This window comes from Phalacrocorax aristotelis, chromosome 1 (assembly GCF_949628215.1).
Source record: "Phalacrocorax aristotelis chromosome 1, bGulAri2.1, whole genome shotgun sequence".
NCBI lineage: Eukaryota > Metazoa > Chordata > Aves > Suliformes > Phalacrocoracidae > Phalacrocorax > Phalacrocorax aristotelis.
The window spans coordinates 20,044,975-20,061,550 of record NC_134276.1 but is presented as its reverse complement, the minus strand read 5'-3'; the positions used below and the strand labels follow the sequence as shown (position 1 = coordinate 20,061,550).

Below are 16,576 nucleotides of genomic sequence, written 5' to 3'. Positions count from 1 at the left end.
ATTGATCAACTAAACATTTAACAGCATACTTTACTGAACAATCCCCTGTGCAGCAGTGGTTGGAAAAATGCCACTCTAAAGTTTACAATGCTCTACCTAAATATACATCTTTCCTAGACATACTCAGTTCTGAATCACTTCATTTCCTAAATTTCTTTTTCCACTTCTCAGCTCTACAGTATTTCAAACAGGGTTTTATCTCTACTTACATGAAACATCAGAATTGTCTACACTAATTTAAGAATCCATAATTCCCAGAAACTTACTAGCATACTATCAAGATGATACTACAGTTGCTAGTTCCATAGCTGTCTTTTATCTGTATTACCCACTTGAAAGGAACTCCCAAGTATCAGATAACTGAGTTTCTCCACAGCTTACTAACCTTCTCCTTCCAAGAAGCAGACTACTGGATATGAATCAGTATTATTAAAATTCACGTTATGAAATTATTACAAAGCCTGTGTTATTTAAATCATAACACTTAATTCTATTGAAAAGATTAAATGCAAAATAAGTCTACAAGTAAAAAAATTTATGGTGACTGTCATAATAAAATAGTTCAATTGCTGGATTGCCAGAGACTCGTTTGTTCTTCTAGACCCTCAGAAGGGATATATATTTTAAAAAACCCCAAAACTCAATAACTTGGTTTTCCTTAGGATTAAAAACTTGCAGAGCCTATCCTCAATTGTCACTCATGAAGCTATCCATACATAGCAATCCACAAGCAACTCTGATAATCTTGCTTTAGCATATACATCTTATTTAATTTAGATACTGGTATTTTGAAATGAGGCATTCTAGTGGCAAAACACCCAGACAATTTAATTTCCAAAGCCTCAGCACCAGGGGAACCGATTAAACTCTTTCAACTAGTCCATTCAGGTTGTTCATCCTCCACGTAGCATTCAAGTTTTGGACCAAAACAGAAAAAGCATACTGTAGGCCAGGAAAGAATTAATAGCCATCTTTTGCAGTAAGGTGTAATTAGAACTGACCTATCATTTGTGCTATGGAAGTTTCAGCTAGTCACTGCATGTATTTTTAAACATCTCAAGAGAAACATATAAAGAAACAGAGTTGAAATGAAATTGCACAGAAATGCTGATCCCAGAGGCTTTAATATGTGTGCAAATATATAGGTACGTGCACGTGTAAAAAAGCCTCAGGTACGAAGAATGTGAGGAGAGGAATGACGATATCTTCAGTACTCTGGCTAGGCAGGCATAAGCAGTCAGGGGTATTTGTTGTTGATCTTATATATGCTTTCCCATCACTTTGCTTGAAGATGAACAAATCAGCACTCTTGCAGAAATTTCAACACCTGTTGAACTTCTGTTGATTTTATCTGGGAGCCTTCTTTTGTAAGCACACACCTGAAAACTTCCTTTGAGAGTTCAGTTTCTTCCAAAAATGCCACTAACTTTTGTGGCTGAGCGCCTTAGGTTATTTCTCCTCAAATTGTAATACATTTATTTTGTTGAGCATGCAATTTTTCTTCACCAAAAGACATCTATGTTGGTGACATTTCTTGACTACTTTTGCAATATCAAAACCAGCACAGCCTCCATATCCAACAAGTTTATTTGGTACATCTGCTAGTTTTTCTACTTTAAAAACAGTTGGACATATTTCTGGAAAAAGGCTACAACATCAAGGAAAAACTGGTTGTGTTTAGGTGCCTGCAAAAGGGGGAAGAGAAATCTGTCACCTCTGATGATGGAACTTCTATTTGTTGACCTCCACTCAGTCCATATAAAGACCTGGCCCTCTCCTCCCCATGTCAGATCTAAACACTCTTAACTCTTGGATTCCAGTATTTCTGCAGCAATCAATGACAATTGTTGGCTTTCCTTTAAAATACAGGGCGTAGGTTGTTTCTACAGAGCTTCTGTCCAGATCAGCAGTTTATTTTCACTGAGTAACACAGCTTTTTTCACATGCATCACTAAAGTAGACCTAAGCTACAGCTAGCAGATGCGTGCTATGTTTATTCAAGTTACATTCTAGTTAATGGTGCTTTTGACTACCTTCCCTCTATTACTCAATGGTTCAGTACATCACAGTAAGCTGATAAACTTTGTTTTAATGGTAACATTTGGCATATTCATCTCAAAGATCATCTTTGCTCTCAAGTTGGCAGTCCAACACATGCAAACTAAGGACCCACAGTAAGATGTCTGGCAATTAATTCCCCACATTCAGTAGCCGTATTAATGCAGGAGAGAGTGTTTTTATTTCTTTCCTTCCTCAAATTTTCCAATAGGAAATACAAGTCCTCACTTATTTCAAGCCTCCTCATACAGAAATACATCTACAGAAGTAGTAATATGACATAGCTTGCATTAGGAGTTTTGATTTTGTTGTGACAGCCAACAGGCTTTAAAATGAGGGAGTCATAAGTATTCACAGTAATACCAGCATATAGTGTAATCACCAGGCCAAAAAAAGTTTGCTCTCATCTGTCAACATGTTCTGTGGAATTGTTTTATTCACAGAAACAATTATAGGTAGATGTTATTGAGCACTGCAACGATACACTGTAAAATTCGGCCTTGCTTTGTCCTTTTTTCTTCTCCAGCTATCACTTTGCAGGCCAGAACACAAGAAGAAAGTAATGACTGCAAAGAAACCTAAGCCACCACGCTCCACTCATCAGAAACAAGATTGCAGGGTCCAGAGGTATGGGGGAATGGCACCGAGGGCAGGCTGTCTCCAGCCCTGCACTCCACCCCTCTCCAGCTTAAGAGGATTCTGCTACAAGTAAATTCGCACACCTGCTGTGTAATCTGCTTGAAAGCAGAGATCTTGAGCAAGGTTTATCAAGTGATAGTGAAAGCTTTATTACTGTTACTAAAGAAAAAAAAATATTGACTGTATCCTCCAGAGATAGGTCATCCAAACTCATAGTTAAACCTCTAAGATGAGGATTAAATACCAGTATCAAAGGAGAGCTCACCAGAAGTGGAAAGGATAGGTTCTTGTTAAGACTGTATTTTGCTGTTTCTATTAAAATTATATTTGAATGCAGCTTAAAAGAATCCTATGCCCATATACCTCCTTTTTAGTTTGTTTTCTTTTTGAAAACCCAAATCATTATTCAGGAAAATCATAATGACAGTAATCAACAAACATCAACAGGCATCATTCAATAACCATTCTAAGCCAACACAGAATTTCCACTGTCATATTAAATTTTGAAAATACTGATCAAAGAGAAAGCTTGGTATTCCTCAGTGCAGTTAGTGTTAGTATAGGCGCTGCTGCACAAATTTAAAAAAAAGAATTAATATATAATTTTCTGTGCATATGCATATATGCATGTGCATAGATACGTGTATGTGTAGGTATTTATACACACACACACACACACTTAGAGCGTTGCCCACTCTTCCTTAACCTGGAGTAAGTGGTGAAAAACTCAACAAAAGACCACAAAAGCAGTTCACATAAATCAACAGGTACATGCACTAATAACAACAGGTACATGCACTTCATTAACAATAACAAAGAAACTTCTATTTTAGTCTCAAGCACAGCAGAATGAATTGTTACCTTAAATTTTTAGTGTTAATACTTAACATAGTAAGTCAACTGCCGAAAACTACAATGACCAATACCTTAGGAAAAAACCCCAATACATACATACCTTCGCTACAAAAGGGTCTTTTGATGCCAGAGAAATTCACCGTCTCATGCAGCGTTTTCTCCTCTTGACAGTATTCACAGTATGTAACTATGCAGTGTAGCTTCTTATAATCATCAGAACATGCTCTGCTGCAGAACTGATACACTTTGTTCTAAATACAAAGTTGCAAAGCATCATGAATAGGGTTAATGGATAAAATCTTAAGGTCTGGATAACAGTAAACTATTAAAGTTGCACTAAGACACTAATATGCAAAGTAAACAGAAGTGCAAACACAATCAGGGTACGACTTCTAATGCTAAAAATTAACAACTGTCACTCAGGGTGACAGTGAGTGCTACAAATACTCATCATTTCATATGAAAATGCTAAACAGAAGATATGCCAATCAATCTTAGCATATCCTCTTCAGATACTTCTCTCCATTCATAGAAAAGCGTAACAAGGGTCTGTCATATCTACAGTCATACCATAACTGAAGATGAAAGCAGATTTCAAACTTATAGCTGATTTGAGAAACTACATTTTTGATTTCCACAAATGCTTTTTTGTTATTTATAAACAAAGACAACTGCTTTTATCCATACTGAAGTTAAATTATATTCTACAGAACCAGGAAGATGTTATTAATTTAGTTTTTTAAGCTTCATTACCTTATAAGATAGCTGTTTAGAAAAACTGTATTGGAGTTACAGGTTTAAACTTTTAAACACTTCATCATTTTAAAAATAATACCCCAAAACCCCTTACCTCCCATTCCAGTACTTCTGGCTTTGAACAAAAAGAACTTTTGCAATAATTACATTTCAACTGAATATCACTGGGAGAGACAAACTGACCATTTGTTGAAGACTGCACACTGAGAGTCTGAAAAACAAAAATATACAAACATATCACTAAAAAAGTTACTTTTAAAATGTGTTTTTTTCAATTAAGCCTATAGGGTTTGAGAAATTGGGAGTTTATAAACTCAGGAGCATTTCTGGCAAAAGCAGAGCAGGTTAGTCTTCCCCCTCAATTCCTTCTGCCTTGTCGTCTCAGATTTTCCGATCTTGCATCTTTACTCTTGCTTCCACTGTAATTACTTTAGGTCATATTTCTTTTACCTTACCTTTCTAATGCCTGTTATTTAAGTGTAATTCTAAATGCCACAAAAATAGTCTCCCAAAACTGAACATCTGTTAATCACAAAACATGTATTTTCAGATAAAGACGTTTCACAGCTTGCCTTCTTTCAGTCACAGTTGTTCAAAGCCCTACAAATATTTTCAAATCCAAACCTCACCCAGAGAGATTACCAACACCTTACCTAAGCATACCATTTGAAAATATAAATGCTAAAATAGGCGGCCTTCAGTGAGAAACGCTGTATCTACTCCGATTAAGAGAAAACTAGCTAGTAGTCCTAGCTGGCCTCAATCACCAGAGCAGGAAGATGCAATCATTCAAACAGCCAGCCCCTAAACAAGATTTTTCAGATTGAGAAAAATATTACAGATTGCATGTGTAGGTATGAGAATTTAATTGTGTAACTGAATAATTCACTTAGTGCATTTCTGAGGCAATCAGAAGATAGAGAACTCAATTTTACAGTACCTGTAGCCTTCCAGTAGGTCTTACATGCCTACAGAACAGTCTTTTGCACATTCCCTGGATCAAGCAACAACTATCGGTGTATTACACATACGATGTTCAAGACAAAATTTGAATCAGTAGTGATGACAGTAACTTGAGGAATCCAGAGGACAAATTTCTAATGTATGTCTGCTCAACAAACTCTCCCACAGTTTCCAACACGACAAATATATTTAAAGATGCCAAATTCTCTTCAGACAGATTTGTTACTACCTCTCCACCTTGTAGCAGTGAAAATGTAAAACATTTCTGTTACGGGATAGTTTTCTTCAGACTCATCTTACTAAGGGTTCACTTACGGTTAAAAAAAAGTGATGAGACTGATTACCGATATAAACCCTCACATAAGTGGACCAGTACTGCTGAGTGCTAGCTAGCAGTGCAAAGAGTACTGTTTTATGCAGATGCACTAATTCTGTATCAGACATGGAGCAGTCATGCACATTTCCCAATCATGGACAGGACCCGAGACAAAAGGCCATATACAGCAGAAAAGACACCACCTTTATCCCAATGGCCCACTGTCTCATAACTTTAACAAGCCTGATGCCCACATACAGTATGATCATACTTTTCCCCACTATATCCAGAAAATGTCCCTGTGGTTGAGAGAGGTTTGCTCTAAATAGGTAGTGGAAGACTTTTACTAACATGGGAGCCACGAAGAGAACAAGTCTTATGAGGAGCGGCTGAGGGAATTGGGGTTGTTTAGTCTGGAGGAGGCTGAGGGGAGACCTTATTGCTCTCTACAACTACCAGAAAGGAGGTTGTAGCGAGGCGGGGTCGGTCTCTTCTCCCTAGTAACAAGCAATAGGATGAGAGGAAATGGCCTCAAGCTGCACCAGGGGAAGTTTAGGTAGGATATTAGGAAAAACTTCTTCACCAAAAGAGTTGTCAGGCATTGGAACAGGCTGCCCAGGGAGGTGGTGGAGTCTCCATCCTTGGAGGTATTTAAAAGAAGGGTAGATGTGGTGCTTGAGGATACGGTTTAGTGGTGGACTTGGCAGTGATAGGTTAGTGGTTGGACGCGATGATCTTAAGGGTCTTTTCCAACCTTAACAATTCTATGATTCTATGAAAGGCATTTTCAAGTTCAAGGTCCAACCTGTGCATTTTTGCATTTGCAGGATTCTTCACAGAGCAAACACCATGCTCAACAAGTGCTACCATATGGGTTATGTAAGCACAATGAAAGTCCTAGAAGTTCTGGCTGAAAACAAGAAGAAATCAAGAAGCAAGTATAACCACCACCTCCAGTTCAGGAATGAAGGAAATGTTAAAGAACTAGCAGATGTGACAACTTGTACAGAAACACTGAAGACGGAAGAATGAAGATGAAATATAGTAAGTGCTCATTAAATGAAAAGCAAATGTATTTTTTGGTGTCTGTAATTACCTTTAAATATGGAACCAAAAGACCCTATTGTGAGAGCTACAAGTTGAAAGTAAAACATGTTTTATTCTTGTTTTCTGATGTATGGCACTGTTAGTTTATTTCTTTTCCCAACTGTGGTAGAAATTCAGGCTCTACATATAGTCTAAGGGGCTGGTAACAGAAGTTAGACAAGTGACAATGAGTTTGAGACTGTTTAAAATTAAGACTTGTTTAAAAGAATATTTACATGTAGATTAAAAAAAATCTAAATCAAGCATTACTGCTTCTAAAATGAAACCAATGTTTTTTATCATAAATTCCTATGGTCAACTAAATATTTTCTCACAGAAATCAGTGAAGAACTGAATTCCTATTACTGAAAGCTCTAAACGAAGCAGAAGATGGTTGTAAAACCAACAGTTAATCACAAGATGATTCTGTATGCATCTTTAATGTTTCTATTATCTTGCTGACAATTAAGGACTGCTTCTGTAGAGTATTTTAATGAGTCAAGATGACATGCACATAGTATTTTCATCATCTTACTTTGCCTCTAACTTACAAGATGCTTAGGATAAGTAATATCTTTAGGAATTATTTGGGAGTGTTATTACACACAAAGACTAATGCAGCAAAAAGGTCAAATTCATTAAAAACTTTCACCGGTCACCCCAAACAGAAAGGTTTTATCAATGTTGTGCTTTATCGAAGAAATGTTTGAAATCATATATATATATATAAAATATGCACTCTTGAGTATCTTATTCAATCAAAGAATAGTTATGTTTAATCTTATTTTTCTTGAGCCTGCCCTGAGCAACAAGAGCATGGGAAATGCCAAGCAAAGTGAAAAATCTTCGTAAAGCCTTTTTCAGCCTTCAATGGCACCTCAAACTGCTCTAACCTGCCAAATTACTAATGAACAGTAAGCAAACACAACCTAGGACTCTTCTGAGAAGACCAGTGTAGTAGCACAGCTTCTGGCCTGCCACTACCAACGAAGCATAAGCGATAGAGGAGTTATCCTTGCTCACAGCAACATAAACTCAAATTGTGGAAACACTTCTGTGCATAAATATATATGTGGAAGGGTTTATAGGCAGCCAAGGCAGTAGTCAGGTTTTTTCCTAGTTTAAAAAAAAAAAACAAAAACAAACCTAGAAAGAATCAAGTTGTTCTTAATGTGAAGAAGAGAAGCAACTACGTATGAGGTATCTTTTACATAGAGACATCCACTAGGACCATAACACAAGCAAAATCAGGAGCATCAAACTAAACAGGGAAGAAACCAAACATTCCACTAATGCTCATGCATACACAGACCTTCCAGCTTCAGTGTGGAAGCCTCAGTTATTTTTATTATAATGAAATTTGAGAAGTATTTCTGTGGCAAGCATGCCAAGCTTCCTCCACACTTGCCGCTGCACCATACTCCTTTTTTTAGATATATGTGTGCGTGTATGAGAGAGAGAGATGTAAGGTATATGACAAAGAACACTTACAGACACCATGATAATGATGAAAGAGAACACAGTGAATAACCAGAGTGAGTGACCTGCTTTAAAAAAAAAAAAATTGTACTTATTCTTACACATACTGGTCCTACAACTCTCCACATACATCCTTAAATTAGTGGGTGGGAGAGGTGGTGGTATGGAGGGACGCCCAGAAAAAAACAAAAAACAAAACCAAAAACTTCAGTCAAATTTTCTGAAGATTTTGCATATGCTCATGTTTGGCAAGACAGCTTGTACTTCAAGACACCTATACATTGGGTAATTTTGGGAATACGCTTGTACTACAGCCTCCACATTCACAACAAATAAATTAGCAGTTTGTTTTTTTCTTAAGGGACAAATTCAGAGCAAGATCTTTAACTGACCCAGTAAAAGTACTGATAGCAAAACTGGCTTAAAACAATACAACTTTGGAAAAGTTTTGTCCTTAACTCTTCTTTCATGCTCTGTCTTGGAGGATATTACTGCAGACAAGATACAGTCATGCTATTCTACCACCAAATCCAAACAAAAATCACATCAAGCAGGCTATTCTCTCTCTTTACCCTCTTTCTTACAAGGATGAATGCTCTTGCAAGCCACCTGCACAAAGGAGAATATAGATATGGGCATAAGTTGCACAACAAGCAGCTTGACTGAATCTTTTGAATATTTTAATACATTAAAACAAGTTAGCCAGAAACAAAAGGTTATTCATTAAACAAAATTACTATCAACCCTAAAGTACTGTAAACAAATGGGGAATTTAAATATTCAAACCCATTTGTAAACCAAAAGGCCTAAAATTTTTGCAGAAGGGAGACAGACTTGAAACAGCAGTTATTCTGTTCTGAGAAGCATAACCCCCAGCAAAGAAAAACATAGAGGAAGAACAGGCACAGTAAGAAAAGCGGATTAATATAATGCCAGAAAATTAAAACAAGAGTTACCTGCATCAGTAAACAGTGAAAAATATGGAGTACTGTAGTAGATCAGCCATTTTTTCAAAAGATCATTGCAGAAAGCATTGCGGTTGACTGAATGGATTAAACCACTTTCTCAGTTTAGGTTAAATCCCTTAGGTGTCACTTAGGTATAAAAAAAGCCTCAAAGGAACACTTACAGTCCAATGCTCATGTTGTGGTATACCATCCTTTCCATCTAAATACTGAATGAATGGAACAAAGAAGCTGTTCTCATGCAATCAACTCCTACCCAATGGTGAATATATTTTATTCTAGACAGTGATTATATGAAAACTATGAAAAGTCAGAATCTGACAGAGATGTTTAAGCAAACTAACTGCAAGCAAGTGACCACCTACCCATTCTTAGTCTTTACTGAGAACTCAACAGACTGCATGGCTGCTCTAACTAAATTCTGCCACAACATTAAAGAGACAGATCTGCATGTAGCACTGAAACTGCAACAGAAACATGAGCAAGGTCTCAGTAACATCAGAAACTCACAACCAGCATCAACTGATCCAGCAGTTATATTCAATAATGTTGCTTAATGTTGACTTATCTGCAAATCCAAGAAGGCCCAGGCTGTATTTCTCACTCACTAGCTTTATTTTTCTTGCTCAGATAGCGGAAACCTTTTGTTCTTGGGGCTGCAATCAATTTTACAACCATGCAGAATAAAACAGACGCCAAATGAGCTTGCAAAATGTATTACGGATTTGTCATTACATACTAAATAATCTGCATCTATATGGTTAATCTGTTCCACTGACAAACATTACTACATTGGTTAGGATGGAAGCACAGAATAGGGCTATGTGATGGAGGCCCTATCCAGGGTATATTAAGGAAGCAATTAAGAGATTGATCTGCTTTCCAGTTGACAGAAAACAGCTAAGCTTAATGACAAAAGGGAAAATCCTGTATGGGTGTAATTGTTCAACCACACATGAGGAGGCAATTATCAATTATACAGTGCGTATCTGGGAAACTGTTTTTACACATAAAAATGGAAATGTTTTCATTAAAAGTGTTCTTTAACCACTTAGAGGTTAACCTCTGCAACAGATTTTATGTACGCTCTAACCTTAAGTCATATTAAAAATATGACATTTTCAAAACGTATAGCAGCTTCCTCCAGTGTGCCTATCATTAGGCTTGCAACACTCTGGTTTCTGAATGTAATTTAAACAGCTAGTTTCATCCATAAACATTCTAATAGCTTAGGCTCTAACCTTTCACAGACAGTCAGTATTCCCCATGACATGCCTTTGTTAGTACAATACTCAGTGTGAGAATTTTGTTACTGTATTTCATATGAAAGAGATGAAACTTGGTTGATCTTCAACGCAAAACAGCAAGGCCCATCTCCATAGAGAGGCTGGGGTGGTAAAAGTCAGAGGAGCAGTGATATTGTTTTGAGTTTTCTTACAGTGTCAAGAAAAAAATGGGGTTTTATTATCTGATTTTTTAAGTTTAAGACAGCAGCTAGTGTTATAACGAAAGAGTACTTAGATCAAAGAAATTATGAGCCAGAAGCTATGTTAATTGTAACTCAAACATGTATATACCAGCAGGTTAGTTTAATATGCAAAGATGTAACACAAATACAGGTACACAAATATATAGGGAGGAAAAGATTTAACACAACAGCTAACCTGAAATTTAGCTACACAACTGGAACTGCAAAAGTTGTACAGTTTTCCATCAGGCATTGTGGCTTGATACTGAGGTAAAGAGTTTCGTTTACAAAAGTGGCAAATAATTCCCATACCTAAAAGAAAAATGTAGTTTACTAACAAAGCAAACACAATAATGAAAAAAACCCAAACAAATAAGTAAATAAAAAAACCAAAACAACAACAAAACCAACCAAACTGGACTACAGGACAGCTCTTCCCAGCATTTCAATGTAAAAAGCTAAGATTTGCCTGTTTTCCAGACAGCTTCTATAAGTCTCATAAAAGGAAAGAAATTGCAGAGGTTTTGCTGAGTTTCTCCATTAAAGATGAGCATCAAATACGAAATAGCACCTTCCTCTACAAAATTCACTAGAGGATTTTCAACTTCGAGTTCACTGAATTGAGATCTATGCCTGCTTTGCATATCTAAGAACACACGATTCGAGTTATTAAACATTTCCTTTCACACAGACTGAAAGTTTTACTTAGAGAATATCCATATACATTGTAACTACATCTATCTCTCCAGCTGTTGCTTGAGGAGATAAAATGGGGTGGGGTTGGATCACAGACAGAAGAATATTAATTCACATGCATGAAAATTGCAATATAATTCTGTGACACATCAGAGCACATTATGTCTCAAGGCTTCCAGGGGGTGGGGGGGGGGGGGTGGGGGGGGAGCGGCAGAAGCTGAGAGTGCTGAAAACTGTTTCCAACATCAAGCAAAGAGACCAGTGGGAAAAATGATTCCTCGTGGGTCCATTTACTACTGCTGAATATAAGTTGATCTTTTTCTTTTTTTTTTTTTTTAAACGTAAGTTTAAAAATCTATAAAGTCATACCTGCATAGATTAATTCTAAAACCAAGCAACCCACCCCCAGTGTTTGAACTTAATAAGAAAAGTGTCTACTCTTATCAGTGATGAAAATCCATCATCCTTTTCACTTACTTTGTGATTTTGCATATTTTGATTTGTGTGTGTTCATGCATGCAGTTGAGCAGTATGGCTCCATATGTCCATTAGGTCCTATGCACTGAGTCATGTCAAAAAACCTGCACTGAGCTCTGCAGCCAGTACAAGATGTTAATTTGCCATATTTCTAAAACATAAAACAAAGCAAAACAATGCATTAGTTAAAACTATGTTTGGCTTTTGGTTTTAAATTATGGTAGAACCAACACAGAGTAAAAATTAATTTACTTACTACTGCATTTTGTTTCCCTGTCAGAACTCTCCTGTATTAACTACCTCAAGAGCATTCAGCACTATGGATGGGTCTCTTACTCTTGCATGGAAGCTGGCTAAAACTAAAACTTTTGTGTAGAGACAAAAAAAACACACACCCCTCAAAAAACCCCAACCACTGAAACAAAAAAATCCCATCCTAAACACCACCATCTGCAAACTGTGAACCGGGGTAAGAGCATACAGCAAGTTGTGCTGAGTTGGAGAGTTTGAAATAACACTGTTCCTCTCTCCTTGTTGACAGGACAATGGTTCTATGAAAAGAAACAGGAATCTGGCACGGCAAAGATGAAAGGTAAATAACGGTGCTAAACTTTGAAAAAAACTTGTACTCTCCAAATGATAAGATCCTTAATATTATGAAATATGAGTTAGGTGTAGCAGCTTCTTAGTAGCAGCACTGTTGAGAGAACCTCTAATTTCTCAGCTCTCCTAGTTGCAGTCCTCCAAGCAGGAAAAACACACTGCAGAGTTCCTATGCTCCTCATTGGATCCAGTGAGGAACTGTGACTCTCAACCTCGTAACAGACTCAGTTTTGACATCTCCTAACACAGCAGTCAGTCAATCCACAGTTTTCCACAGAAGGGAGCAAGTGTTCTATAAAAAGCATGGAAAAGTTGCACCAAGCAGAACTACCAATGACACAGTCAACACAAAATCAATAGTTCTGATCTGCCACGTGTATTATGTACTTCAGTATTATGTAAATATCTCAAGCACCATAAAGCAAGTTTCAGAAAAAAATGCCTAGATACCTTCCCTGCCCATAGAAATAGCATCATGGTTTTGATAGCGATGACAGAGAATTCCTCAACTGAACAGCGACGAGTCTCCTATCAGACAGACTCTCTCCTTATTGAATATTAGAAAATACACTACTGACACTTAGGCACTTAGGATTTTTTCCCTTATGTTGAGGAATAATTTTGGCACTACCTCTCTTTTCAAGGTCTAAAGAGGGAAGGAAAGGCAAAGCATGTTTCATAGGTGCTTCTCTCTGTTTGTTGTACCAAAGCCTCAGTGGGTATCTTTGCTCTTCATATCTTTAACTACTTACATTTGAGAACTACCTAAATCCAGGCTTACAGCCAGAGAAGAAACTTATGGTTTTGTAACAGGTATTTTCTTCCCTATATTAAAAACATGTACATAAGGACATACAAATATACATGCCTCTGCCACAAACTGGGTGTAGCATCTTGCAGAGACCAGCAGAATTTCAAAATACCACACAACTTCACAATTTCCACATTGCTTTGATGAAACATTTGCTGTGGATTTCCTCCAAAAATCAATGTGCGTCAAGATACCAAGCTCCTACCTACAGGACAATATTTTATACAAATCCAGGATCTTTCATCTAATTTTTTTTCTTTTTGCATTTAAATGTGCTACCCAGCACCTAATAATCCTAATCCACCACAATACTGGCAAAATTCACACTAAGTACTACTGAGACCAAAATGCAGCAATTGTACTGTTCTATGAGTTGGAGCTATTCTTCCAATATACATTCATCTCCTCTTACAGGCGAATAGACAAAAGCAGGGCATCAAAAATACTTCAAGATATATTACCAGTGAGAACACAGGAGGTCACAGTTTACAAAGGACTTCACTTCTTGGAACAAGCTTAATGGACAACCACCATGAAAAAACCTGCATGCGCAAATAGCCTTGGTACCTCTAGAATAAACCAAAATGTAAGTCTAGAAGCATTGATACAAATACGCTGACAAACAGCTTAACAAAGAGCATTCAGAATATCATCAGAAAACAATGCATAGGTAAGTGAAGCTTTCACAAGCGCTAGGCGGGGGGCGGGGGGAGGGCAGAGATCAAACTGAGGCCATGATGACTTCAAGAGACAAAATGGAAATACAGGTTATAATAAATGAATTTATAGTAAGCCGATTAAAGCATAATCAGAAAAGATTCCTTTCATCCAACAAACTATTTTCAACAAAAATCCTTGAAAGCAGAAACAGATTTGCTAACCAACACGTCAAGTATCTCATTATTTAAGTCACGTCAAGAAAGGACCATGCACACAAAGTACAGTGCAGTGGCACGCCCATCACTTCTGAATTTCAAATATCCTTAAAATACTGGAGTTGTTTACCAACTTCACCCTAGATCTCTCAAAACTTAACAGCAAGAAGAATCTTTACCAATACCTAGTAATAATCTAGCAAACCTAGATCTAAATTATCAACACTACAAAGAACATGAATTTCCAAAAAACATATCAAGGATGCAGAAGATTCTTTAGGTAGAAACAAAAGCATAACAGCAAAGCTCTCACTTTATTCTTGTCACAGCAGCTAAGAGCATCTGAGCATTTCTGTATTATTAGAAGTTTAGACATATTGTGACGCAAGTGAAGAACATTGACACCGGTGAAGCAAAAAAAAATGAAAGGCCTGAAACCTCTTCAAATGTATTGCTCCCAAAACATCATAATCATCATCTCCTTCAAGCTGAACTTTTTCCTGCATTTTTATTACTCTTGCCAGCACTCCCCAAACTTAGAAGTTTGAATATTAAAACCGTTCAAAAACCAAGGAGTACAACACTATTGTAAAAAAGATTAAAGCATACCTGAAAGTATTCATCAATCAGCATTACACAAGTATCTCAAACATTCAATCATCTAACTCAAAAGTTTCCTCCATTGACAACAAAGAACCTTGTACTGTATTATCCCATGTGTTTTTAGATAGCCATAATGCAAACTAAGAATCATGTCTTGTTCTTAGAGTCATAGAATCATTGAACAATTCAGGTTGGATGCCACCTTTAAAGGTCTAGTCCAACCCTCCTGCAGCGAGCAGGGTTATCTTAAGCATCAAGTTTCTAGGTGAGACTCTCTTCTTCTCAAGGTTCTCAGGTACCTTCTGTTTCTACTCTCACATTCATCACAACATGTCTTTAATCTCTAAGAATCTGCAGTATTAATTTCATTCTGTAGTTCTGTAGAAATACTAGGATTTGAGAATCCTTTCCCTAGAAGTACCCTTCTAGCTAGAATAAACAAACAGAAGAGTCACTAAAACTAAGAACTACAGTAATACATAGGGTCAAAGAGCATTCTTAGTAGGTAAGGATTTTTGGCCTGGAAACAAGATAACATGAGAGGATAGTAAAACAACTGAAAATGGTATAATGTGGGGCATCGTGGATCAACTGTTCATTGTCTTTTCTAATATTAACAAATATAGCATATGAATATCAACACAAGTTTCAAAACAACCAACCAGAGACAGTGCTTCATATAACAAACAGCAAGTCAGCAGAACTTACCGAAGAGAGTCACGGATGGAAAAACTGCTTGTATGTGTTCAGAAGGAGACTGAACAAGCATTTATTAAAGATATTTACTAAAAATAGCATACTGGAACATTGCATGAAGTTCAAGAAATCCCCTGACCTCTAGAGATTCAGAAGCTAAGAAAATGCTCAGGGCAAATATATCTGAAGTACTTGCCCTGTTCTGATTCTTCCTTGTATGCCCACTTACATACATCCACAGGAGTCTCTATCCCTGATCTGAATGAGAACAGCTGTTCTCATGATCTTATTACAGAGGGGTATTTTTTCCCCCCCAATTTAGTATTTTAACCATCCTCAAGGAAAAGTCGGTGTTCAGAAAAGAAATTAAAAAAATCTTAAGCTGTGTCAGTGTTGTTGGTATTTCATGGTCAGGAGAGAAAAGAAAGAAATTCACTGGAAGACAGAGTAACAAAGCAAAGAATACCAGAATCTTCATTGCTAAGTAAAGAGGGAATGAAAGAAATACTAAACTTCCTCACTGTTCATTTTAAACATCACTGCTTCATGTTTTGTTTCAGAAGTATATATATACTTATATATATATATAGAATCACAGAATTGTGTAGACTGACAGGGATCCCCAGGGGTCAAGTGCAACTTCCTCCTCAAAGCAGGCCCAGAGCTGGTCAAGTCTGAGCAACTCCAAGGATGATCGTTCCAAAGCCTCTTTGGAGGATTTCACCAACCCTCACAGGAAAAAAAGCTTTTCCTTCTATCTAAATCAAGTTTCCCCCTGGTTTTCAAGTTGTGCCTTCTTGTCTCTTACCCTTCCACTATGCGCTTCTTCAAGGAGTCCAACTTTGTCCTCTCTATACCTTCCCATTAGATAAGTGCTCCTCCTTTAGCCTTCTCAAGGTTGAACAAACTAAGGTCTCCCAAGACTGTCCTCCTCTGTCATGCGTTCCATCCCTCTAAACATCTTGGTGGGTGTCCACTGAACTTGCATCAGTGTATCAATGCCTTTCATCCTATGGAATCCAAAACTGGACACAGTGTTCCGGATGCAGTCTCCCAAGTGCAGAGGACAGGGGGGCCAAGGCACACAAATCACTTCCCTTCACCTGCTGACTACTCTTGCTAATATAGCAATAGGTTGCCCGGAGAGGCTGTGGAGTCCCCATCCTTGGAAATATTCAAAACACAAACGGACATGGTCCTGGACGACCTGCTCCAGGTGACCCTGCTTGA

General features: G+C 37.4%; 1 protein-coding gene across 11 annotated transcripts in view; it reads right to left on the bottom strand.

The window, feature by feature from the left end:
* The window catches only part of ZMYM2 (zinc finger MYM-type containing 2), a 90,863-nt gene that overhangs the window by 32,359 nt on the left and 41,928 nt on the right, over positions 1 to 16,576 (bottom strand). For 8 of the 11 annotated variants that reach the window (XM_075082937.1, XM_075083031.1, XM_075082946.1 and 5 more), the window contains 4 exons: positions 11,759 to 11,909; positions 10,782 to 10,897; positions 4,403 to 4,519; positions 3,653 to 3,803 (listed from right to left, as the gene is read on the bottom strand). In XM_075082937.1, the coding sequence (XP_074939038.1) occupies positions 3,653 to 3,803; positions 4,403 to 4,519; positions 10,782 to 10,897; positions 11,759 to 11,909 (535 nt within the window). The remainder of the gene's footprint in view (positions 1 to 3,652; positions 3,804 to 4,402; positions 4,520 to 10,781; positions 10,898 to 11,758; positions 11,910 to 16,576) is intronic. The other 3 variants (XM_075082980.1, XM_075082970.1, XM_075082955.1) reach the window with 1 other exon arrangement.